Genomic DNA, 27384 nt, shown 5'->3' with positions numbered 1-27384 from the left:
ACTGAAATCAATGGGAAACACTTGCCCATCCTCCGACACATGTGAAGTGCGTGCCAGAAGATCGCAGTCTCCCTGAAGTAATGCAAGGCTTTTTTTTTTTTTTTTTTTTTTGCATGAAAACCACTCCGCATCTGCGGCTAAAATGCACATTGGACAAGCGGGTTATCGGGCCGCGCTTCTCAGCCTGATATCACATTTGCCCGCGTGAATCTAGCCCAGGTGTCTTTCCCAGACGATTATTGTTGAGTGCTGAACAGTTGTCCCAAAGTTGATTGCTCCTCTGCTTTCACATGAGCAACGATCCTCAGGGAAGGCAGTAAACGGGCCGTTATACCTGCTAAAGCTGAATGATGGACAATAGGCGGAAAAGGTATTGTTCATCAGTCACTGGCAGCGCTTAGGCCTCATGTCCACGGGCAAAAGAAGAATTAAAATCCACAGCGGATTTTAACTCTTCTCCTGCCCGCGGATCCGCACCCCATAGGGATCCATTGACCACCCGTGGGTAGATAAATACCCACGGATGGTCAATAAAAGTGAATAAAAAAAAAAAATATGGAGCATGAAAAAAAATGGACATGCTCCATTGTCGTGCGGGTCTCCCGCAGGGACGGCTCCTGCAGGCTTCTATTGAAGCCATCCGGATCCGCGGGATACCTAAAAGAATAAGTGACCCGCAGCGGTCTTCTCTTCTTCGTGGCCGGATCCTTTTTCTTCGGCCTGGCGCATGCGCACGGCGCCGACGTGCCAAGCACATCCGCCGGCCAAAGAAAGAAGATCCGGCCCAGAAGAGAAGATCTGCCCGGTCCGCTGCGGGTAAGTTTAATCTTATTTTCAGCGCTCATGTCCGCGGGGCAGGAGGGACCCGCTACGGATTCTCCATGGAGAATCCTTAGCGGGCCTGATTTTCCCCGTGGACATGAGGCCTTACACTGAACAATTACCTTCTGATCTGCACAATCCAGAGAGAATCTGAATCAATCTATGTAAAAGGGCAATTAATAGCTTATTACAGCACACCCCGCCATAAGCCAACCACACGGTAAAATCAGTTCATTCATGGACCGGTGGAATGCAGAGGGAATGGGCAGAAGTCCAGTTAAAAACAGAAGGGAATATGACCACTTATATTTCCCCTATTGTATACATCATAAAGATGGACCCCTCATACAGGTCATCTAACAAATAAATACTAAAAATTACTAATTTCCTAGAAATGCTTTCCTGACCGCTTGGGTAAGGAAGACAGGGGGTGTGGGAGGGAAGGTGGGGGTTTCATCCAGTCCCAGGTCGTGTTTAAGTCCTGCAGGTCAGACCCTCAACTATTAGCTTGGGATACATTTGTCAGCATCCAAATTGGACCTTTAAGGCCAGAGGCCCTGTTAGGCTAGCAGCACGCTGACCCCAGGGATGCCAGGCTAAAATAAATTTTACTATGGTAACCTTATTAAAAATGCAAACACTTTACATCCATGTTCCCAAACCAGCAAGATGGTGAGGCAATAAATAAGAGTTAGTAAAACTACATACAAGAGATCACTAATCACTTCCTCCAGCTCCAGTGCACACAGTGAAAGCTTCACCTAAGCTGCCATATGAGCCCAACACATAGACTGTCCATTTAGAGAGTTCTTCCACGGTTATAAGTTAGGTTTTTCTGTACTCTTGGGAGGAGTTAAGATGCCACCAACCGACACTGGAGATTGTTCCGACAGAAAAGTTTCAGGTTTTACTTTGACATCATCCTGTGGGAAGAAAACGGGAAAATGTAAGATGTCCAATTTATATAAACACGACCTATATAAAATCCAGAGAGCAACAAGAAATCTGTGGGTTGCTGAGACGAATGATGGGTTACCGATCTAGGAGCTAGAACAGCTAGTCAATAGGGAACCCAACACCTGGATACCCTACGCATCTAGATTAGATGATCACAGCACTCCCAGATACTACGATACGAACAAGCAGCAAGTGGCGTGGATTGTTCTTTTTCCAAATCTCCATTGATTTAGGCCATTTTCAAAAAGGCCTCTTTTCTAAACTTCTCCATTGTTTCAATAGGGCTTCTCAGATGCACATTTTAACACTGCGATTTTCGAATGCTGTCTGCTCTATTTTAGTGCGTTTCAGCAGTTTTTAAACAAACCTCACCACCCATTGTCGAATGCAGTTTTAGACACCAGTGCGAGTGGCCTTACCCACATTACAACAGATGCTGGAAGTGGTCCCCGTTCACTTCTGTGCATGTCACAACATGTTGGCTGATACTGTCTACAGCTCTTCTGCAGGGATGCTGCAGAGAGTATTCATTATGTTTTCCTCGAGTTCATCTGGGGTATACAGATTATTGGTGTACACTTTTCACCACATATAAAATAGCATGTCAACAAGTCCAGGTGGCCAGAACCCTTTGCTCAGTTTGCTCTTCCTTGAATAGTTCATAACCCCATGCTAGTGAGTCACAGGAGGTGTAGCACATTGCAAACAGTACATCCTTTCCCTCTGGTGTTTGAACAGTTTTACAGCCAAGTAACATGTCTCTTGCGTTTCCACAAGAACTATTCACGGTTACAGGAAGAACATCTTTCTGATGCGACATGTACAGCAGCGCTAAATACGGCAAAATAAAGCTGGAACACTGCACACGGGGCGACATGGCTTCACCAGACAGGGTGCAAGAGGCTATGGCTATACCAAGAGTGTGGTCCTGGGAGTGGAGGTGGGCTACTTTTTCAGGGCCCACCCTGTAAAAACAGAGCTAAGATGGAACCACAGGAGGTGGAGGAGGGTGAGGACTTATGCTACCCATAGAGGTCTGCGAAGACAGAAGTAGATGTGGCTGCTGCAGCCAACAGTGGGTGTTTTACTCTGGCAGCTACGTGGCTTAGTTCTGTTGTACACAGTCCTCCATAATGCTGCCATTTCTGTGTATGCTATAGAGGTTAGGGAGCAGTATCTCCATGTGCAATGTATTGGAGACATCACAGCGTTAATCTCCACCCACCGGCTCAGAGTAAGCTGTGGAATTAGAGCTGAAGCCTACAGAAATCTGGTGGAAAATGCAGGATAGAAGAGTCATATAATGTTATTCCTCCTGTACATACACAGCAGACTACTCCAAAGTATCCTCAAAACACCACACCCAACATTAAGTTTAGTTAAGGTCCTAATGGAAGGCACCATCTTAATATTATACATTTACACAAACGCACACCCTCATTATAAAAAGATATGTGACAACCCCTCCTGGAACAAAATGAACAGTCCGTAACATACCAGCATATCGAGGTAGTTTGTGTGAGTCTGGATATTGTGCCGGCCTTCTTCTGAAACTTTCTTAAAAGTCTTTAGCTTTAAAGGAGGATTTCTCTGTACCACCCTCAGAAAAGGAGCCATCCACTGGACACATTCAGCAAGGTTCTCCCATGTCAGACCTGATTAGAAAAAGGTAAAACTGACTTATTGCAATCCAGCACACTTCACCTCCACTCCCTTTCTCAATTTATATAGGATAGCAGCTTCAGCATCATAGATGTTCAGTAAACTTATCAAGTGGCTAAAGAGGAAAAAAAGAAGATGCAACTGTATGGATTCGCTTTAAAGTGACTACATATAAACTGAAGTCCTAAAAACAAGCAATCGTCAACACCCTCCCCGCAGACTCCACTCAGCCATTTGGCTTACCCCAGCCGGACCTCTTCTGAAACTTTAAATCTGAGAAACCATGTTATATTTCACCCAAGGCCATGTCACTAAAAAGTGACCGCTTACAATTTCTTTTTTCCATACCTGTAGCTTTGGTGACCACTTCCATTGATGTATAGTGATATAATGCTGCCGCTGCCAAAATCCTGTACTGGAAGTCCAGTGAGGTGATGTGTAGAATGCACAAGTCTAATAGCTGTACGAAAAAAACATAACATTAGTTTGGGCTAACTAGGTGAAGGAGGGATGACCTGGGTGCTTACATAAAATTAGCACTGTCCACAACGCCAGTCTCAAACTATAACCAGAGGGGATTTCAAGTGCAGTTAAATGGGTTGTAGAGATGCAAGTTACTGCTAGCCTATGCTTTGGATATGTCATCAATAGGAGATGCATCGCTAGAGACTCCAGCCTTTCTTTTGGCCGCTGCACTTGTGCACTAAGCCGACTTCTGCAGGAAGCAGACAGCTTTGTTCCTATTACAGTGGGCTGACTTAATATTGCAATCCAACTTCCCACTGGAGTGAATGGGAACTTTGCTGCAGTAGTCAGGCAACCAGCTGATCGGCAGCAGTTCTGAGCAAGGGGCCCATGCCAATCTGTATTGATAACATCCAAATGTCCCCTTTAGAAGGGACGACAGTCGTCTAAATGACTGCACAAGTGCTGCCGTCACCGCTGGGTTATTCGTGCTCTCTGAGTTTAGACAGGCAGATCACCGCTGGTTCCTATGGGAGCGTTTACATTCAGCAAGAAGTCAGCGACGATTTTTCACGTTCGTTAAAAAAAAGTGCACGATGGCTGAGCATGTCGACAACAATTATCACGCAAATCCGTTTTGAACTAATTTTGGCGATAATCGTCCTATGTAAATGGGCCTTAAGAACAGACCCACAACCCCATTAAAACAATAACCTTATCTCCTTCGTGTAAGGGATCATGGGATCCCAGAAAGAGGCCCCACCACCCCCACAATGCCAGTCTAGGCAAAACACTTAAAATGTAGCCTGCACCGTTTTCAGGTTGCTGTGAATAGTCAGTTAATGAAATACCCAGAGTGGAGAAGCAGAAATTCCTCCACGCTGTGTCTTATCAGAATACTCCATCTACTGCAAGTCCAAAATTCACTGAGGAATTGCCATTTCTACAACATATTAATGAAAGTTCACCAGAGTAAGAGTAAAAAAAAAAAAAAAAAAAAAAATATAGGCTATTAATCGCCCACAGGAAAAAACAAAAAAAAAAACGCTATCTGCTGGCCCCTGCACTATTTATTTATGCAAGCGAGAACATCCCACTTCACTTTTGTGATCTTTGTACTTACTTGAGCCATCTGAATAAACTGTTCCTGGGAATACTGAGGTAATAGCAGCTTGGGAGAGTCTTTGAGAGAAGACACTTGAAGGAAGAGATTTAACCAAGCAATCGCAGTGACTGGACTTAGTTCCCATTTCAAAGACTTAAAGAGAAAAAAAAAAAAGTTTAAGTAATCCATGAATGAAGCAGCAAACACACAATACAGCAATGTCAAACATGACATAGAATAACTCACCTTTAGTATTATTAATTCCATTTCAATAATATCATCCTCGCTGCATGCCCCATCTGTCACATAGGCAAATTCATGGAGTTTAGGAGGATAGATTTCCTGTAACGAGAAAGAAGGCAATAAATAGAACATTTTGCAGCGATGCCTAAAGAACACCAAAATAAAATAAGTTCCCTAAACCTAGTTTATTCCAGTCATAGGACATGACACATACCTCCAATTTTGAAGCGATGAACAGGGTGGTGACGCCTATAAGCTGAAGCATACTTTTGTTAACAGATTTCTGCGTCAACATAAACCTGTCAAAATAGTCCTGAGCGAGGTAGAAAGTTTCCCTGTGCAGACTGTAAACTTCAGACACCTGAGAAGAAGGGAGCGGGAAAAAAATTAAAAATTATAGCCATGTATAGACACTCCACGTCACAGTAATACAGATCATAAAACAGGCAAACTGTAAGTCTGCATCTAAACTACAATGGTTTGTAGAAGAACTTCATGCCGCATCACAGAAGTTTCACATTACAAATATTTATTTTACTCACAGCATGTATTTTGGGCCAAGTAGTAACAGGGCTACAAACTGAAGACGAGCCACGTCATGTGCCCCTCGGCTTTCTATGCACTAAATGGAAGGCCGTTCATTTAAGAGGCAGCTACATGCGTTATTTCCCCAGCAATATCAGCTGAACAGGTGGGTTTAGAGAAGCCGATCCCACGGCAGTTGGCTTTCATCTGAAAAGGGAGTCGTCTTTAGGAGACAACCGCTTTACAGCAGTTGGAAGTTAGAAAACCATGGCTGCCTTCTTCCAAACAGTGTCACACCTACCCATATATATAGTATGTGGTAGAAGCCTAGTCCCATTCAATTCAATAGAGCCAAAATGTAATATATCTCACACACACCGGGATGTGGCATTCTTTGTAGAGGAAAGCAGCCATGTTTGTCTAATCCTGGATAATTCCTTTAACCCCTTCCCGCTCCTGGACGTACCTGGTACGTCATGGCAGCCTGGTACTTCCCGCAACATGACGTACCTGGTACGTCCTGGAGATAGCGCGGGATCACATAAGATCCCGCGCTATCCCGCAGCGGGAGCCGGCTGTCAGTCACAGCCGGCGTCCCGCTCCAACAGCGGGGGGGCATCGGAGATGCGCCCGCCGCTGTTAACCCCTTCCCTGCCGCGATCTAAGTAGATCGCGGCAGGGAAAGAGTTCACAGAGGGATCGCGATCCCTGTGTGTCTCCGGCCGGAACTCGCGATGTTATCGCGAGAGCCCGGCCTGTCACCATGGCAACAGGACGCCAGACACCGGCGTCCTGTATTGCCTGTGCCTATAATCGCTGTACAAGCGATAAGGCATGGCAGAGCAGTAGCTTTGCCATGCCTTATGACAGCGATCATAGGCATAGTGCTGCAAGTCCCTCAGAGGGACTCAAATAGTGTAAAAAAAAGAAAAGAAAAGTGTAAAAAAAAGAAAAATGTAAAAAAAAAATGTAAAAAACCCCTTTTTTTATGCTTTTTCTAATATTAGCATAAAAAAAGGGAAAAAAAAACTAAAACCCCACATATTTGGTATTGACGCGTCCGTAACGACGTGTACAAAAAGTTGAACACACTTTCTATTTTGTACGACAAAAAGCGTAAAAAAAAACGCTAAAAAACAGAGGCAAAATGCTAATTTTTAGCATTTTGCCTCACAAAAAATGCAATAAAAGTGATCAAAAAAGCCGTACATTTCCCAAAATGGTACCAATAAAAACTACAGCTCGTCTCGCAAAAAATAAGCCCTCATAGAGCTCCGTACATAGAAAAATAAAAAAGTTACATGACTTTGAATGCAGCTATAGAGAAAAAAAAAAGATTTCCAAAAAAAGGGGGTTTTATTGCAAAAAAGTGTAAAAACCTAAAAAAAATATAACAATTTTGGTATCGTTGTTACCGTACCGACCCGCAGAAAAAATTTAGTGTGTCATTTATGCTGCATGATTAACGCTGTAAAAAAAAAAAAAAAAAATCTATGGCAGAATTGATGCGTTTTCTCTCCCTGTTATCATTAAAAAAAAAAATAAAAAATTTACGATATTGTCTATATACCCAAAAGTGGCACCGATAAAAACTACAGATCGCCACGCAAAAAACGAGCCCTTATACGGCCGCGTCGACGGAAAAATAAAAAAGTTATGGCTTTTGAAAAATGGAGATGGAAAAATACCAAAAAATCGCTTGGTCCTCAACGCCAAAATAGGCCATGTCATTAAGGGGTTAAAGAGTTTACCAACAATAAGATTTCAGCCTGAGTACTGATAAATGGTCATTGCAATAGAGAGCAGTTGAAGGCCCTTTTTCACAGCTCAATTATCGGGCACGAACGTCCCTCCAAACAGTCGTTCACCCAACAATCGGTCCATGTAAAAAAGGGCCAATGATCAGCCAACAAACGAGTGAAGCTCGTTTATTGCTAATCATTGATTTTCAGCTCAGCGATTGGCTGTACATCGTGCGAATAGAAAGATGTACAACCGACCTTTGAGGACGAACGATCGTACTAACAATCGTTAATCCCCATAGCAACAATTCTCAGCTGGTGTTAATAAAAAAATAAAAATTTTTAAAACCTGCAAACGGGCACAAATCAACATGCTTGTTAATTGGCGTTCATTTAGACATCCAAAAATCAGCCCATATATAAAGGCCCTCAAGTTCTCAGCTGAAGATGCAGATTCCACACTTTCATCATGTTACGACACAAGACTTACCTCTAGAAGCCAGTCCAACAAAATGGAGCGCATGTCTGTAGTCAGAGTGGAGTGGCTTTGTAGCATTCGGCTGGAGTGAACGTACTTTGACTCTTTACTCAACATTTTCAGCCACACATCTTTTGGATTTCCCCAACTAGAAGAAAAATATTTCTTTAGCTGTCACATACAGGATGTTCACAAAATAAAGAAATACTATATTTTAAGAAGATAAAATATCAAAACTTAAAACATGTCAGCCACCGACATGCCCTAAACAAGTCAGACTCCCTTGCATGCATCCTACTAGAGTACAATCAGAGATCCGTACTGGGGGGGGGGGGGTATAGTTCCAGACACTGAATTCTGTTTGCATTCTCTTGAGGGTATCAATGCACCTAAAGTATACAGCCAATCTCTGAATGTACTTTATATAATATATCCACCACATATCTCCCAGCTCAGAAGAGGAGGGACAGTCCTAACAGACTAGAAAATGGATTTCCCAAATGTCACTGTGTATGCAACCATAGCCCACTTTAGTATTTACAAGCCAAAACCAGATGAGGGTCCAAAATACAGAAGAGATGCAGATCTCTCCATTACATGGGTTCCCCCCGTTTATGTTCCAATCTTTTCAAAAACGGTAATGAAAAATACTGACCCCGACATGTGAAAATGGCCTTAGGCCGAGAGTCTTGCACGAGATTTGTGCGTTGCGAGACACACAAATATGACCCCCATTCTTTTGAATAGGATCATACACTTGAGCGAGGTTTTGCCGCATCACATCAAACCATGATGCGGAAAAGGGAGGGGGGGGGGGGGTGAAATTGCAGAATGTCTTATTTTTGGCCGTGCCCTCAAATCGCACCACATGCATGTGGGTGCGATGAAAGGTTTCCCATTGAAAGCCATGGGAGACACTCCGCAAGGAACGCTACTTCCCCAATCACTCGCATCCACGGCAAAATCACATTGGCGAGCATATCAGGCAGAGTTTCACGGCCTTACATCGCACTCTCCCATGTGAAATTAGCCTTAGGCTAAAGATGTGGTTTTGTTCCAAGTGTGGCAGCAGTATTGGCACAGAAATGCACCTGCATTACACTCCTATCACAGTAGCCTTAGCCCGGGGTCCTGCATCTGCAACCTAGGTTTACTGAATCAAACATCATAGACTTCCATGGACATCCAGCTTCAGTTCTAACCACAGAAAGTTCTTGGTGTGGAGACCATATTGCAGCCATGTGAAGACGGCCCAATTATGCAGCACGTGTAGAACATAAAGTTGAGCGTCACCGAGTGCCTTACCTGAGGTCTGGTAAAGGAGAAGGGCTGATGAAGAGGTTCTGGAAGCGGTATCGTGCAAACTTGGATATATCAGGCATAACTGAAACTTCCTTTTGTGGCGTTTCAATGAGTATACAGGGAGTCGCCCCTCCAGCTGATATCTGTGACCAGCAGGCCTGTACAAAACAAAGCGTGTATCTCAGCATTGTGTACTGATACAGCAATCCACAGGAGACTGCAGCCAGAAGGCCGCTGCATAGAACATTCCAGATCTGATGGAACTCACAATTTATTTTTACATGCATTTGCAGAATTACCTGGATCTCATACTTGTGTCTTTTCGTGTCCCACTGGCTGTCATGTGCAAGCTTCCCTTCCTGGGGTGAAAGAAAAGAAAAACCAAATCAGCTGCAATCGTTCACAACACTAATATCATGTAGAGTACATCCAGTGACTCCCATTGCCAAATATTAGGCCAGTAACTGAGCAACAAGGGCGACTATATACCGCTCACTACCCAACTGGGCTTCGTCAGTCTCCGAGGCTCCTTGTGTGTAAGAGAAGGGTAAGTGCCAACAGCCAGTGAAGATTTGTGACAAACGGTAAAGAATCCTCACCTCAGCCTTTCTCTTCCTTGAGGCGAGTGTAGACGGACATTCGTTTTCTGCATCACTTTTTCCATGTTTTGCTTGTAGACGACCACTGCAAGTCAACAGGACAAGGGCACTGAGCAAAATAAAGACTGGATGGCCAAACAGAAATGTCCATAAGGGCAAAAGTAAGACTGTTAATTGTGTCCCTAGCAAAATAAACACTCTTCAACAATGGCGTAATCATCGTGGAGTGGGGCTATACGCAAGCGTGCAGACGATTGTCTGATGCAACTGCCCCGTGCTTCTCTCAGGCCTGGGTCCCACCATTTTTGCACATTTGCTCGTGAAATATGTTTTACTGTGGTTTTTGCGCTTCACATATCAGCTTTCATGTAGCAGCAGGGCACAAGTGTGCCATACCAACATTATGGCGCTGTACTACCTCCTCATCGTGCAGACATGCATTAGTGTCCATCCAAGTCAAAAGGGCCCTATTGTAACTCTGTATTTGGGAGGGGTCGTTGTTTGGGATCTCTAGGATTCTCAGTAGTACGGCGCAGCAGAGCACCATATGCTAACTTACAAGGCTCTATCCTGCGGCCCAACCTCTTCTCTATCTACATCTTAGGCCTAGGACAGCCCAAAGATTTCACCATTACACTTGAAAACTACTTCTCTGGCATCTAGAAACCTACAGTGTCCATTACCTATATCCTCCGAAAACGCAACACGCAGAAACTCAAATTTAACACCCCCCCTCCCAAAAAAAAACAATCACGCTCATTGTCTTCATACTCTACCCACGCTCACATATCCACTACCTCAGGGTAACATTTGGTTATGCACTCTTCAAGAAGCTCATGTAAGCCCTCACACCACCTACTCAAAAATCAGCTCTGGGATACGATCCTTCCTCATCCTCGAATCGACAAATGCTACATGCCCTCATTAGATTTCTTGTCTGCCCTACAGTAACATCCTCCTCTGTGACCTTGCATCCAACTCTTGCACACCCCTCCAATGCATCCTCAACGCTGCCACCCAAATAATCCACCTCTTCACTCTGGCAATGCCGTCACCGGCTGCCCATTCCCTGCGAATTCAGCTCAAAACATTATCAGTGACATCCAAGCTGCCCACTAGCCGCTCCTCCATACATGTCCGACCTAATCTCCCATACGTAATCTGGCCACCCCACCCCTCTATAATGGAGCGCTGCAGTCCTTCTGACCACACACAGCGCAGTCCTCACTGGACCATAATAATAATCACGTTTATGTGGCACATATTACATCACTTGATATTGAGCTGTTGTGGGGCGGACGGGTCTCCCTGCACCTCTCCAGTCATATTGCGCTATATTGTGCTTATGTTTTATCACTGTGCTGGCCCTTTAAGTGCAGAGCATGCTCCGAGACTAAATGTATTCCTCATGTGAGACTAGTAAAAGTGTATAAGAGTAGCAGGCCTACATCCTGGTTGGTCGTACATGCTAGGAGAAAGTAGACACTGGCAAGGTGCTGTGGGAATGTCACCTCGGTATTCAGTCTGCAGGATTAAGAGCGACCGTCCAGGCCTGGAGAAACAAAAATGGCCACATCAGCTTCTCCGACTACTTGATATACACTGTGCACTAGTATACAGACACTACAGGCTGCTCTGATTAACAAGTCAGATCAGCACGCCGTGTCCTACACCACCGGTACATACTAATAGTGTGCAGCAGATAGTCAGAGAAGCGCTTCGGCCATCTTTCTCCAGGCCCGCAGGCTCACTTCAAAAGGTTGAAGTTGTCTCAAGGAAGTATACCAAACCTTCTACAGGTCAGCAACGCTCGGTGGTATATATTGAGCAAAAAGGATCGAGTACGTGAGGAAGGCGGCTAGCTTTGGCCTGCGCCATCCATCCCATCGCTGGCAACATTACTTTGTGCGCATTTTTTAAGCGTTTTAACTAGATTGATAAATATGCAGCGGCGACTCGTAACATCCCCATTATAGGTGCCTTACATCTGCAATCCCCTTGATCGGGCACACCCGCTCCTTCACTTCCAGACCCCGAGAGGAGTTTCCCAGTGTGTAACAGCCCCCCAGCCCCCGCCTACCTCACCGTATAAAACTGGAAAGTACAGCGGAGCATCATAGCAGCTTACGTGCGCCACATTATGGATCCACACGCAGCTGCATACTACAGGCCCGTAAATATGCACTAAATCCCGGACGACAAACGTCACATTACGCTTTATCTGGATTTTGGTTTTTCCCGTTTTTTTTATTTTCACTGGAATGCAATTGTGCGAAACACTCACCTTCTTCTTGACATTATTCAAAGTTGAGGAACAAACCTAAAATAGAAAATACGATATAGATTACAGTTCTGCATACCGGTCACACACCAAGGGCTCATTCACACGGGAGGATGCAGTTTCGGTCCATTTAAAAAAAAAAGAAAATTGCACCATTTCCAAGGCGCATGCATGTGCGCGCTTTTGATGTACAAGCACGGTTTTTATGTCTGGTATTTATCTGTATTAACTGCATTTTTCACTTACACAAGACAGCGCAATTGATGTCACTTCATCCCTAGTGTCTCTGGCAACACACACAAAATATAAAAAAGTGAATACGCATGCAACTGCGCATCTACTGAGTTTTTATGTGATCCCACTGACTTTAATGGACTAGTTCAGTCCTTAAATATGGATTTAAGAAAAAAAATAAAATCGTAAAATACTGCGACTATATATATATTTTTTTATTTTTTTTTTAACGTGTAAAACACGCATCTGAATTGCACATGTTCCGTAATACAGACCAAAAAAATGAATAAAAATAGGCCCAAGCATATGAATATATGTGTGTGCGCAACCCCAAGCATCCAATAGGAAACGACCCGCATACAGAAATATTACTATACAGTAGGATTCTAGAACTGGGGGTCATCCAACAAAAGTTTATTCCTCCTCCCCCCATTACTGTATGTGTGAGTCAGAAGTGCTCAGCGGCAGGATGCAGCCCCCAGTGGCCAACAGCGGTACTACAGCTTTATGTATATAGGTGCCAGGAAGGGGGGAAAATGCAGAATAAAACCATTTCTAATCGATAGAACAAAGGGTTAAACTATCGATTATTGCCCCCCACCCCCCTCTGTGGCAGCCTATACCCGGCAGCGACCCCTCAATGCCCCTGGGACGTGTGATCAGCAGTCTCCCGCCAAGCTCCGTCTCTGCACCCCCAGAGAGGAGGGGGCACACAGGCCAGGTGCCAGGGCAGAGAGGGGGTCCCCCACCCCCCGGCAGCACACACAGGGGTCCCCGGCTGCGGGGGGTTACAATGAGCGGGGAGTCCAACAACCTTCCGCGCCAAATTATAGAAAGCGCCCAGGTCTTCCCTCCAAAGCCGGGAGGCGGGCAACTCACCCGGATCCTCAGCCACCCGATTACCCGCCACTCAGTACTATCCGCAGGGTGGTCGGTCACACATGGGGAGAACAGCAGAGCTGCAGCCCCCCTCCCAGGCTATACAGCCTGCACCCCACTGACACCCCGGGAGCTATTAACCCGCTCACTGCCAGGAGCACAATGCAAACCCCCTCCAATTCATCATCAGGGACACGTAAGACCACCAGTGTCACCCCCTATATACCTCCCCAGGGTGGTCGTACAAGGATCTGTAGATCTACGTGGCTCTAAGAGGACTAGACCCCCAGATCTATCAAGGTGCATGCTGCACCCATCAGTATATATATATATATGATCCCTACAGAGCTGTGCAGGTATATATTATATATATATATAGCTGTAGATAGACTATATAGACCTGCAGGGAAATTAGGCGGCAGGCCGATCCCCAGCACTCACCAGTCAGACACACTTGCAGTTGCAACAGCAGCCCAGTTCTCAGCTGATCAGCTGGCGCCAAGCCTCTTTATACGGCTGAGGAGGGGACTGCGCATGCGCCCCGGGGTCTCAGCCTCCACTACTACTCCTACTATTACTGCTCTGCAGGTTGTGCCCCCCCCTACACTGCCCGCTGCTGTGGGTGAGGGGTGGCAGACACACTAATATGGCCTCACCTTACTGTATACCTGTGCTGGGAAAATGCAGAGTTGGCACTATGTGATGATGGTGGAGGAGGAGGGGATTCCAGGAAAATGGCTACTACTGTAGGAGGGGGATGGTTGTCACTGTTACGGGCCATTTAATGTAACGATTACTGCTCAAAAGTCGTTCGGACGGACTAACTTGGGCGATAATCGTTCGGTGTCCAGGCGTTTAAAAAAATAAATTAAAAAAATTGCTCACTATTCATTCGCAAGTAGTTAGCGCCGACCTTCAGTCAACACAAAAACTATTGCGGGATCGCTGGTTTCTCGTTCCGTGTAAACGCTCCCCGTAGAAGGTGAAGCACTGAGCGAGAAGCCAGCGACGAAGAAGGTCGGTGCAAACGCTCTGTGCGAGCCCTAATGACCTTAGCGGTGACGTCGGCGATCGTGCGGTCGTTTAGCCGACTGTCGGCCCGTGGAAAAGGGCCATTAACCCCTTCCATGTTAGATTAAGTCACATGGTATATAAGCCGCCGTGCGGCGATGACGCAGCTAGAAGCGCCTGCACGATTGAGGCGAATCGCATCTGGATCACTGTGGAGCGCCATAGTGAAATCGGTTCGGTTTCCTTGAATCGTGAAGGAATGGAGGTTTTAGGGCTTATTCACACATCAGTATTTTGTAAACCAGGAACGGAACGCAGATGTTTCCATTCTACATTTTTTCCGTATTTCCGACCCGCTCCTGGTTTGGGTGTACTGATGAAAGATAGCGAGGTGTGAATAAGCCCTTGCGGGCACCTAAAATACATCCATAGGACTAACGCTTCTTCTTACGGAGTCATGAAGGGTGACTTTGGGTAATGGCGGACGTGAGGTTTGTTGTGAATGTAAAGCGGCGGAGCAGTCGTGTATGAGGGACGGACCTCCAGCAAGGCAGATAATACCTGGAGGTGATGGCCGGCAGCAGATTTTGGGTATTGCGTTCCTTTCCATTTACTAGGGAGAACAAAGGACAAATAATTTCCATACAAGGAGGATTGTTTTGTATACAGTTCAGGACATTGTGCGCCATTTACATCACTGAGGCGAATACGATTATTCATGTCCTCTATAGGCCATCGCTCCACACCACCGTTTAGAACTAGTCAGGTCTGGCCATGCTATATCGCGCCACGTGAGAATCATCTTCTGGTATAACGTTGAGAAGAATTGGCTACACAAAGGGCTTTGATCTGCCGTATACACAATAACGTAAGCGATGCACATCATCATCATCATCATCATCATCATCATCGTTCCGCGACTAGAATACGCTTCATCCGTGTAGCCATTTTTCAATAGCCGGGTTAATTAATGTGCGTGTAACGGCCCTTTTACACAGGATGAGTCGAGTAAAAATCTGCATGAGCACGAAGCCACCGCTAAGGTCGTTAGTTTAACGGCTCTGCACGGGCGCTATCAGATTTCGCCACTGGATCACGGGCTTCTCGCTCAGTGCTTCACCCTTATATTGAGCGGGGAGCGTTTACACGGAACGAGAAGCCCGCGATAGCTTCTATGCTGACTGAAGAGTCAGCGATAACGACTTGCCAACGATTTTTCTCACATTTACGCTGCGCAATTATAGCGCAAATTTGTTCGTCTGAACGCATTTTGAGCAATAATCGTTACGTGTAAAAGAGCCGTAAGACCAGAGCGGACGATAAGCGCCGCTGCCTCACGGTATAGACGACGCAGTCGCGCCCCGATGCCCGAGGACGTCCTCTGCTACATAATATGCTGCTGGCATTATAAATGGCTGCTGCAGATTTTGCCTCGGTGCCCGGCCGCTTCCATCTCCAGCGCCATATTACTGATTCCCTATGGGAGTCGTAGCACAGGCACATTAATATCACGCCCTTATATAACATGGACGCTCCTGCAGCTCTGCATGTGGCGATGGCGGCACAGCAGCCTAATAATGACCATATGACGGGATATAATATGTACACTAACATATGTGTGTGTTGTATGTAACAGGCACCATGTCCTGACAGACTTGTATGGCCCTGCTGGCTGGATATGGCAGATCTAGAACCTTCCCCCACACACATTGTGTTTGTCAGCACTGGGCGGTTTCAAAGGTCACAGAACTTCCTTTCATTTTATTAATATTAAATATAATGCTTCCTCCATATCAGCCACACGGCTGTTGTAGACGGAGCAGCATGGAGGCGGCAGGGTCGGCGGATTATAATCGCCCCCTCTTTGTTATGAGGGAGCTCCCGCCAGAGACGAGCTGGTTAATAACCCGCTCTTTTCTCCAGTCAGACAGCTCTTCAAATTTCCCGCTACTTTTTTTCCCTCGACTAGTTTACATAACCACGCCCACCAGCCGGGGCTCGCCGGTAATATCAGCCAATAGGGAGAGAGGAAGTGTGAACAGCGTGGCCGGCTGCAGAATGTAAACAGAAAGTCAGAGCAGCACGTGGTGTGGGAGGAGCGGCGCAGCTGTCAGTGAGGAGGGGGCGGGAGCCGTCTGACTGGCTGACGTCAGCGCTCACAGGCGAGCCTGGGGACAGCGGCGCTCAGCGTTGTGTCTGACTGGAATCTATTTTTGCAGCATTTTCTTTACGGCTGTTGAATGCCATTTAGCCATTGTTAGTGGAAAGGTATAATATTGTCGGTGTACAAGTGTGCCTGGCAGTGACTTCTCACATGGGGTGGCAGAATGCCCTCTGAAGTCCATACAGAGTGTTCAAAATACAGAGAGGAGGATGTAAAATGACTAATTTGATAGAATGCATCAAGGGTATGACAAGGCCGGCTTCAGACCGGTATATTTGCACATGCGATACGCAGAGAATAGAACCCTCTGATTTCAATGCATTCTTTCCCATTTCTGTACTGTATGCGCTCATGTCGGTCACACAAAAACTAAAATATCACGTTCCATAGGTCTGCATATTTCTGTACCGAAGGCTCCCATAGAAGTTAATGGAGAGTGAGCAAATGCGTGCACAATACGCAAGGCCATGCGTGGAACACCGCGTAATAACGCAGGAAAAAGAACACATCAGAAACTCATTTGGTGCAAGTGTGTTTTCCGCACGCAAATAAATAGGTCTTGCGGGCACAAAACTGCAGTAAGTTTAACGTGTGATGCACAAAAAAAAGCATCATTTATTCACAAAAACTCTATGCTCACGCAAGCACACATACTCATGTGAAGCCAGTCAGAGGATGGGGTCTGATAGCAAAATATGGGAAACAAACTTTACACCGGGGAGCTCAGAACATCCAAAAAGTCAAAAGATTGGGGATAATGATTACAGTGATGCCACAGCGCAGGGATAATAGAATACAAAGTGATGTCACAGTACAGAAATATATGCTCACAGTGATGTCACACAGTGATAATGCTCACAGTAATGTCACACAGTGATAATGCTCACAGTATGGGGATAATATAATACAAAGTGATGTCACAGCATATGGATAAATGCTCACCGTGACGTCACAGCATATGGATAAATGCTCACCGTGATGTCACAGCATATGGATAAATGCTCACCGTGATGTCACAGCACATGGATAAATGCTCACCGTGATGTCACAGCACATGGATAAATGCTCACCGTGATGTCACAGCACAGGAATATATGCTCACCGTGAGGTCACAGCACAGGGGATAATGCTTACAGTGATGTCACAGCACAGGGGATAATACAATACACAATTATGTCAGCGTGGGGGTAAATGCCCACAGTGATTTTGCACTTTAGAAAATACAGTGACATCACAGCAAAAGGGATGATATAATACACAGTGATGTCGCAGAACTGGGATAAATGCTCACAGTGATGTCACGGCATAGGGGATAATGCTCACAGTGATTTCGCACCACGGAAAATACAGTGATGTCACGGCATAAGGGATAATACAATACACAGTGATGTGTGACGTCACAGCACGGGGATAAAGCCCACCGTGACGTCACAGCACGGGGATAAAGCCCACCGTGACGTCACAGCACGGGGATAAAGCCCACCGTGACGTCACAGCACGGGGATGAAGCCCACCGTGACGTCACAGCACGGGGATGAAGCCCACCGTAACGTCACAGCACGGGGATGAAACCCACCGTGACGTCACAGCACAGGGATGAAGCCCACCGTGACGTCACAGCACAGGGATGAAGCCCACCGTGACGTCACAGCACAGGGATGAAGCCCACCGTGACGTCACAGCACAGGGATGAAGCCCACCGTGACGTCACAGCACAGGGATGAAGCCCACCGTGACGTCACAGCACAGGGATGAAGCCCACCGTGACGTCACAGCACAGGGATGAAGCCCACCGTGACGTCACAGCACAGGGATGAAGCCCACCGTGACGTCACAGCACAGGGATGAAGCCCACCGTGACGTCACAGCACAGGGATGAAGCCCACCGTGACGTCACAGCACAGGGATGAAGCCCACCGTGACGTCACAGCACAGGGATGAAGCCCACCGTGACGTCACAGCACAGGGATGAAGCCCACCGTAACGTCACAGCACAGGGATAAGCTGCGCGGCTCATCAGAGCTGTTAACTCCTAAAATGCTGCTGGTAATTCTGATAGTGGCATTTAAATTCCCGAACGACATGTGGGTGTCATGGCACCCAGGGTCCTTCTGAAAGGCCCCAGGGCTGTCATAGCAGAATGTCTATCAAGCCATGCCCTTGGGTGGCTTGATAATGTGCCTGCCAGATAGCAGTATGATGTAATGCTATGGCATTACATCATACTGCAGGAGCGATCAAGGCATCACAAGTTGTTGTCCCCTTTGGTAACTAAAAAAAAAAAAAGTAATAAAAATTTAATAAAAACCCCTTCTGCCATATTAATAAAGGAATCTAAATAATAAACCAAAAATGCATATTTGGTATCACTGTGTCCGTAAAAGTCTAATGTATCAAAGTAAAGCATTATTTATCTTGTACAATGAACAGTGTCAGAACAAAAAAAAAAAGAACGCCAGAAATGCGCTTTTTTGGGTCACGCTGTCTCCAAGAAAGAAACGCAATGAAAAGTGATCAAAAAGTCGTACGTATCCCAAAATGGTACCGTCGCAGACTACAGGACGTCCCGCAAAAAAGGAGTCCTCGCACAAGTATGTTGACAGAAAAATAAAAAGGTTAATGCACTCAGAAGATCGCAACAGAAAATTTAATTTAAAAAAATAAAATAAAGTAGTACAGCAAAACAAACAAACAAAAAAAAACAAACCTAAGTTTGGTATCGTAGTAATTGTACTGACCCATAGAATAAAGTTTTCCTGTCTTTTATCTTGCAGCTTGTGCCCCGTAGAAACAAGCCGCACTAAAAAATGGCGGAATTTTGTTTAGAAGGTTTTAAAGGAATTTCAGTACATTAAATAGCACCATTGAAAAATACAACTCGTCCCACAAAAAAACAAGCCCTCATACAGCTACGTCGATGGATAAATAAAAAAAAAAAAAATCGTAACTCCTTTAAGGGGGCGGGGGGAGTCTTGTTTTTGATTATGGAAGTATTAACCCATTATTGCCATCATATAAAATAATAGATTGCATGAATGCTTACACACTGAGTAGAAGGTCTGGTGCAGTTGAGCAGATTTGGGGTCCATAGAACTCTGATCCCAAATATGTTGAAACTGCATGTCAATGAGGCTATGCATACCACTGTGATGTCAACGCATGCGCATAACAAAAACTTGTGCTGTGTATCAGCTAGTTCTCCCCTAAATTCAGGACTTGTAGAGAAAAGCTCAATCCATGACACAAAACCTGATTTACCACCCAGCAGACGCTATGAAATCCTGTATTACGAGTCAAAATGCACACATAGGCACTGAGTATAACTTTCCTATTACATGCCTTAAGGAAGTCTGCACCTGCCATGGATTGCACTAGGTTAAATACAGGGTGTAGCATGAGATTATTCCAATGTTTAAGTGCAACGATGACTCATAATCGCCTAGGGAAACAAAGCACCTTGCCCCACCACTGTACCCAATTGCACATAAGCCAAAATACTTGTTACAACCTACCTGGACGCAGTATCAGATCTGCATGTAACAACCATATTTATTGTAGCATTGAGTAATATAGTATAACACATGGGGTTCACATTTTTAACACTTTGTTTACAATGTATTAATTGCTATCCACCATGTATAAGTTTATACACAAAACAGTAGGTCATAGGTTGCTGGTTTCAGAAGTCGTCCTTGATTTTTACACCTAACACTTTTGTTCTCATTCTCCACAGCATGTGTATTGCTAGGCATATTTGCCGCTGTATACACTATCCTGGTACTATTGTACCTTGTCACCACCGGAAGCTAGGGGATTAATAGGGCTTGCATGGAGGAACGCCCCTGTCACGCCCCTAGCTCCCGATTGCATGAATTCTTACCTGCTGTACAATCTGGCGGGAACCACAGAAAATGTTTAACCTCCTCTTCACACCGCAGTAATAATGTGGGCTCCCGTTCCCTCAGCACACACTGCAGCTGGGAGCGCTGTCACTGGGTTCCCCGCTGCTTTAGTGTAATCTCCGATACTGGTTCCCCCAGGTGGGAACGGCTGTGAACCACCCCCCCCCCCCACGGCGGTCAGCTGCCCTGCCACTATGTACGGCTGGTGGGGAGCAGTTGCCATGGGGAGATGCAAGGGGGACGCCTGCTCCAGGGAGAGTGTTGTACCTAGCAGCATCTGTATTGATTTTTTGCTGTGCTGGAGGGTGAGGGTTAGTTTTCCTGTTAGGCCGGCTGCACACGGCCGTGACGGGCTCCGCGGTGAAATTCCACGGCGGAGCCTGTCACGGCGCCCCCCAAACTTACCTGCGGATCCGAAGTCCTCGCTCCCGCATGACGCTTCAGCGTGACGCGCCCACCGCGTCATATGACGCGCCCACCGCGTCATATGATGCGGCAGGCCGGGAAGCGTTTTCACGCTATCTTCCGCTGTGCTTCAGCGGAAGATAGCGTCAACGGACGGCTTCTATTGACTGCAATGGAAGCTGTCCGCGCGTACACCCGCTCGCGAGCATGCCGGGGGTGAGGTCGGGTGATTTCACTGTTCGGAATTCTGCGGTGAAATTCCGCACCGTGAGCCCTGAGCTATTAGGTTCAATAGAACCTAATAGCTGCGGGCAACGCAGCAGATTTCCGCCGAAATCAGTCCGTGGGAAGGAGGCCTTTGGCTTAGAATATTTGCTGTAAATGCTTCCATGTTACAGCTGTTACATGTAAGCATTTAGAGCTAATAATGTAAGCCTAACTGGAAAACTAACCCCAACCCTCCAGCACAGCCAAAAAAATCAATACAGACTTCACCATTCCCTTACCCACCGGAATGACCCTCGGTGGTAAATGAAGAAACTTCAGACTGTATTGGAGTACCTCAGGTCCCTGGGAACGGTCAGGGTCTGGCAAAACTTTACTATATAAAACTTTGTCAAAATATACTTCTCACAATACAGGTGCAGGTAGACAGAAGATTAGGAGGTCAGAAAGGAAACTCAGGATGATAGCGGTCTTGCAATCTCGGTTATTTGCTAGGAACCGCTCCTGTAAGGATCAGGGTAGGGTCACTCCGCAGACACTCTCGCAGTACAGTACATCTGCACGGTGAACTTGGCTTCCTTTCTCGCTCGTTGGTCCCCGGCATTCGAATCCCTCACGGAACCTCTCAGTCTCTTCCATCCTCTTCACCACATGAGGGTTGAAGCCAATGGAAGCCATCCAATCCGTGGCCTACCCGCAGCTGACCCTGCAGATGTGCCACAGATTCCGCTGGGAAAAAGAACAAAACACACTGCACAGCGCATGTTCACCAGTACACCGGACAGCACTTCTGCAGTACAAAAAAAAAAAAAAAAAAAGGCCAGGACAGGTATGCAGGGTAGCTGGCCACAGGCAGGGTCGGATTCTGCTGTGTGCTCCCTTCATGGGGAATCCGACCTGCCTGTGGACATGAGGCCTAACAGTCTAGCATTTCACAATTCCCATAAACTACAATGGAGAGCGCTGAATGCATGCATGCTGCGGAATATGTTGGCACTATACAAATAAAGTTGATTATTATTACCACCCATAGATGGCCAACTCTAGCTTCACAAGTCCCTACGCAGGAGGAGTCCAGAAAATGCGGGAATGAAACAGGGGTTATAAAACAGAGTGACAGAGAACAGTTAGTCAGACTCAGCCAGGTGTGAGTAAGGAGAGGTTGCAGTTGCCTTTTTCGGAGAGGAGTTAGGTTCATCATGTTTGCCACCGAGGTAGAGTGAGGTGAAAAACTCGCTCCCTTGGCATCCAGCAGCAGAGAAAAAGAAGAGCCTTTCGGAGGTCGCTCTTCCACAAGAGCTATACAGCTACCCAGTGAAATCAAAGCCAGGATTAACATGCAGCCCCTTGTCCCTCTGCTTCAACAAATCCTTCAGTCAATTTCAAATCAATTATTCATCTTAATCCACTAGTACGAAAAATTGTCCAGTTAAACTAATCTACAGTAAAGCAAGGGAGAGAGTCTTGAAGTTAGAGCATTATCAATTCAATACCGCTACATCTTCCTGTAGTACTCAAATTGCCTGTGTACTTGCTGCAAATACATTAGAGAACGGTTATTTAGTTTGTTACTGCAATTTTCAAAGTTAGTAGATCTGCACTCTCTCAGATGACTAAACTGCCACTGGATTTGTCTCCATTATTTCTGCGGCATATCATCCGGAGTGTTCAATTAGAGTGTTGGCGTCACGTGACAAGGACTAGGCCTCCGGCAATACGGACAGTAAGTTCATTGGGGCATTACAACCCATATTACTACTTGCAGTGCCAAACTGGATCAAAAAGACCCCATTCTCCTGATATATAGGGGACCCAGAGATGACTATACAGTGTAACATAGTAGGTTAAGCTGAATGAAGACAGTGTCCATCTAGTCCAGCCCGTTTTAACCTATGGAGGAAGAAATTCCTTCCTGACTCCATAATGGCAGCCATTGCTACTTACTGTATTGGTCCCTAGCCCTGAGCTGTATATCACTACACACTTTTAGCTTCCACGTCAGACAGCAGTCACACACAGATAAACATTTCTGTGTCTAATTAGTTGGAAGCCACATAAAATGATTGGTTCTTCTGTGCCATACAGTCATTTGGCCGAAAGCTATTCCTCGCTGCTCAGTCCACTGGGATAAATTTGAATGAGAGCTGCACTTGCAATTACGAGCTCTGACCATTATACAGGGGTCAAAGCAGCGCTTCTGCTTAGGTCCTGGTGAGTGCTTCCTGGATAACCCCTTTAAATCCCTTTTTAAAGCGAGTCTTCGTGCAGGAAAAACAAGGGGCTCATTCACACGACTGTGCGCATAAGACACGGCGTGAGTCATGCAGAGTTTTACCAGTCTGTGTAAGCCAGCAGCGAGTGCATTGCGCATGACGGTGTATGTCACGCACACGCTCTGTATTATAGCGGAGTTGCATATGTATCGCCGCCCATATGAAATGTATTGCGTATAGAGACAACATTGCATACGCTAGCCATACAAGAGACTAGTGCTCAGACTGCGTGATGCATGGTGAAATGGAGCATGCTGCGATCTTCCACGTGTGTATCTACACACAGTGTTTAGACGCCAATGTGAACGAATCATTGACTCCATTCACCACGTGTCATGCGGCCGTGCAATACATGCATAATATAAGCCAAAATTACGGTCGTGTGAATTAGCCCAAAAGTGGCCATACCAGCTTCTCAGACTACTTGATACTCTGTGTATTAGTAACATTAGTCTAATACACTACCTCTTTTGATTGACCAGCGCTGCCCACATGATCAGTGCCGCCCTGTCAGAGCAGCAGGTAGTGTCTTAGACTACCAACACATTGATGAATCGGACTACTCCATCACATCAGATGGACGTACCTGGGTGTGGAGTATGCCTGGGAAACACCTTTTTGCCTCAGTGTGTTGTGCTAACAGTTAAAGGGGTTGTCCCGCGCCGAAACGGGTTTTTTTTTTTTAAACCCCCCCCCACCCCCCCCCACGTTCGGCACGAGACAACCCCTAAGCAGGGGTTAAAAAAGAACACCGGAGAGTGCTTACCTGAATCCCCGCGCTCCGGTGACTTCTTACTTACCTGATGAAGATGGCCGCGGGGATCTTCTCACTCGGTGGACCGCAGGGCTTCTGTGCGGTCCATTGCCGATTCCAGCCTCCTGATTGGCTGGAATCGGCACGTGACGGGGCGGAGCTACACGGAGCCCCATTCAGAAAAGAAGAAGACCCGGACTGCGCAAGCGCGGCTAATTTGGCCATTAGACGGCGAAAATTAGTCGGCTCCATGGAAACGAGGACGCTAGCAACGGAGCAGGTAAGTGAAAAACTTCTTATAACTTCTGTATGGCTCATAATTAATGCACAATGTACATTACAGAGTGCATTAATATGGCCATACAGAAGTGTATAGACCCACTTGCGGCCGCGTGACAACCCCTTTAAGTATGGCAAAGTTTCCATCATGGTCTGGTGAGGTCTTACGTGCCACGGTCTTGGTCCGTTGATTGTAGTAAAAGAACCATGAACAAGGAAGTGTACCTTGATATTCTAGACAATAATGTGCTGCCAGCAACGTGGCAATACTTGTTGGAAATATGGCAGATCCTTCCCAAAGACAACACGCCTTGTCACACATCCAACGCTGTTTTACATTGGTTTGAGGTTTTGAATGTTATGCGATTGGACTGGCCTGGACATAGTCCCGTCCCGACCTGAACTCTAGTGAACATCTTTGGGACGAACAGCGTCAGTCAGGAAATATAAACAGCGTCTATCATCTTTGAGAGAACATGCCAGACATTTGCATGATGAATGGAGGGAATACCAGTTGAAGTTTATCAGGCGTTAGTGGGGCCTCCTTGGCTTCTTTTTGTGGCATACTTTAGTAATGTAGTGGCCCAAAGTCTATATTTCTAGCCCCTCTATAAGTGGCATACATATGTCTTTTGTGGATGCACTGTGCAAATTGTCTAGTCATTTGTTATGTGCATTACACAGCTGCAGCAAGTGAGGGTAATGTTTGCATAAGACTCGAAAACTGCACGATGTTAGTGCAATTAGACAACGATTATCACTCAAAAGACGGCTTTTGTTAGTCGCTCATCGTTGTCTTTCAGCATGCTGAAAGATCAATGGTCAGTTATCAGGAATTAACAGCGGGAGACAGCTGATACTATTGACAAGCTGGGCATGAAGAACAGAGAGGTCCAGCTCTGTTCTTTATACCCCGCATGGAGCGCTCCGTGCAGAAACAGCTGGATGCAGAAGACAAGCGGGGACACCCCTCGTCTTCTGCATCCTCTGCTCTGAGCGCTTGGCTGTATCACAGCCGGGCGCTCGGAGCGGGGAACAGCTGGATGCAGAAGACAAGCAGTGACACCCCGCTTGTCTTCTGCATCCTCCACTGACAGCACAAGGTGATCGCTCATCTTGCGCTGTAAATGACACAACGATTACTCAACATTCAGAATCTACAATTGAGTCACATGAATACATTGTACCCTTCATTTCTGGCCCAATCGGTATTGTAGAGAGGACCTGCTAGTAGGGAATTCTGGAAGTGGAACCTGAACCTATTGCGACATTTATGGCGTACATGCATTATATACTATGAGGCACAGAGGTAGAAATTCCGCAGCGGCATTTCCTGCAGAATTTCCGCCCATGCACGCTGCCATGGGAGCGGATTTTAATGCGGATCACGCGCAGTTGGGCCCCATTGATCTCTATGGGTGCTAGAGATTCGCAGTGCATCCGCAAATACATTTGCGGATGCACTGCGGATTTGAAGGTTAAATTCGATTAGTAAGGTGGGGGAAAGACTTGGAGGTGGGATTGCACTTTTTTTTCACGTGCGGATAATCCGCAGTGCAACCGTGTAACTTCCACGTATGAAAAATCCACGATCTCCTGCAAGCCAAAAAAACCCCGCAATTTAAAATCCACATCAAATATCCGCATGGGCCATATTATGCCCGTGGACATGAGACCTTACAGTACAAGGCATGTGGAGAAGATGACAGAAGTTATCACATAGTACGGAAACTTGATGCAACAAATTTGCTGTGGAGTCAGAATCTGTAACATATCTATTTATGTTGCGGATTTATGCTGTAGAATGCAACCCTTGACATATAAGGGTTAAATTCTGCAGCAGATCTGCAATTAAAAAACTTGTCCAAATCTGCACCATTTAGGTGTGGGTCTTCCACTGTGGAAAGCCCACAATGAACATGCCAGGTGAAAGGATGGCCTCAATGTGTTCGATGGCAATAACCCTTCATGTTTTATTGTGGTCCTTGGGCATGGTTCAATATGGTCTTTCGGAATAGAAAAGGTTGCTGTATGGGTACATTTACTCTATGGAAAGACCCAAGGAATAGAGTTACATAAAGTCATAATATAGTAATAATCTATTATTCTATACTAAAGGTAGGTTCACAGAAGACAGCTTTCACAGACCACATGGATTCATAGGTGGTGCCTTATAAAGGGCTCATTGTAGAAGTAGTACTGGCAGCATTCTGAATATACCATTACACATATGGTGGGGTGAAGTCCCTTTAACAAGACATTCAGAAAAGCCATGAAAAATACTAAATACAAAAGTGCGTTGTGGAAATAGGATAGGTTTTCTAATTCCCTCACAGTAAAAAGCCATAAAACGTTATCAAAACACTACATGAAACCAGCCTCAGTCCTGTTATTGTCCCTTTAGGAACAGAGTGACCAAGGTCAAGGGCACCTGGGACATCATGTACACTCATTGCAAAAAAAAACAAAAAACTAAAAAAAAATACAAAAAATCATCAAACACCCAGAAGGCGTTGTCAGAATCTCATGAAACTTTCTATGTGTGACTGTAACAATGATATAAAGCCTGGTTTAGACAATGATTATCGTTCAAAAAATCTTGAGAGATAAATCGGTGTGCTTTTTTTTTTTTTTTAATACAGCGCAAGGTGATCGCTCAAATGTTCACCTTGTGCTCTGAGCGGGGGATGCAGAAAGCAAGCGTGGGCCACTTGTCTTCTGCATCCAGCTGTTCCCCGCTTGGAGCGCCCGGCTGTTATACAGCAGAGCGCTCTGAGCGGGGTATAAAGAACGCAGCTGGACAACTGTGTTCTTCATACCGCGCCTGTCTTCAGGGAGTGGAATACAGCTGAAACAATAGTATCAGCTGTATCCCACTGTGAATTCCTAAAAAGGCTGATCGTTCTCCTTGAGCATGCTAAAAGATCAGCGATGGCTTAACGAAAACTGAACGATGTCAGTGCAGTTAGACAACGATTATCGCTCAAAGGACGGCTTTGAGCGATTTTTGAGCGAAAATAGTTGTGTCTAAAAAGGGACGTAAGTGATTACAATAATCAGAGCAAATGGACAGTTTA

The 27384-nt window shown here is 45.9% G+C and overlaps 1 protein-coding gene across 2 annotated transcripts in view; it reads right to left on the bottom strand.

Annotated features, from left to right (window-relative positions):
• CCNE2 (cyclin E2) overlaps positions 1–23879 on the bottom strand; it is a 24456-nt gene extending 577 nt beyond the window's left edge. The window contains exons 1-12 of one of the 2 annotated variants that reach the window (XM_066578351.1): positions 23861–23879; positions 12185–12220; positions 9901–9985; positions 9601–9660; positions 9305–9459; positions 8012–8147; positions 5469–5615; positions 5258–5353; positions 5030–5164; positions 3790–3901; positions 3277–3434; positions 1–1745 (exon numbers count right to left, since the gene is read on the bottom strand). The exon at positions 1–1745 is cut by the window's left edge and continues 577 nt beyond it. In XM_066578351.1, coding sequence (XP_066434448.1) covers positions 1641–1745; positions 3277–3434; positions 3790–3901; positions 5030–5164; positions 5258–5353; positions 5469–5615; positions 8012–8147; positions 9305–9459; positions 9601–9660; positions 9901–9985; positions 12185–12198 — 1203 coding nt within the window. In that variant the 5' untranslated portion in view covers positions 12199–12220; positions 23861–23879 and the 3' untranslated portion in view covers positions 1–1640. Of the gene's footprint in view, positions 1746–3276; positions 3435–3789; positions 3902–5029; positions 5165–5257; positions 5354–5468; positions 5616–8011; positions 8148–9304; positions 9460–9600; positions 9661–9900; positions 9986–12184; positions 12221–13735; positions 13764–23860 lie in introns of those variants that run through there. The other variant, XM_066578350.1, reaches the window with a different exon arrangement.
• Between the last annotated feature and the right edge of the window lie 3505 nt (positions 23880–27384).

Source organism: Eleutherodactylus coqui, chromosome 9, assembly GCF_035609145.1.
Source record: "Eleutherodactylus coqui strain aEleCoq1 chromosome 9, aEleCoq1.hap1, whole genome shotgun sequence".
Taxonomy (NCBI): domain Eukaryota; kingdom Metazoa; phylum Chordata; class Amphibia; order Anura; family Eleutherodactylidae; genus Eleutherodactylus; species Eleutherodactylus coqui.
The sequence above is the reverse complement of the archived record's forward strand: the minus strand, read 5'-3'. Positions and strand labels throughout refer to the sequence as shown.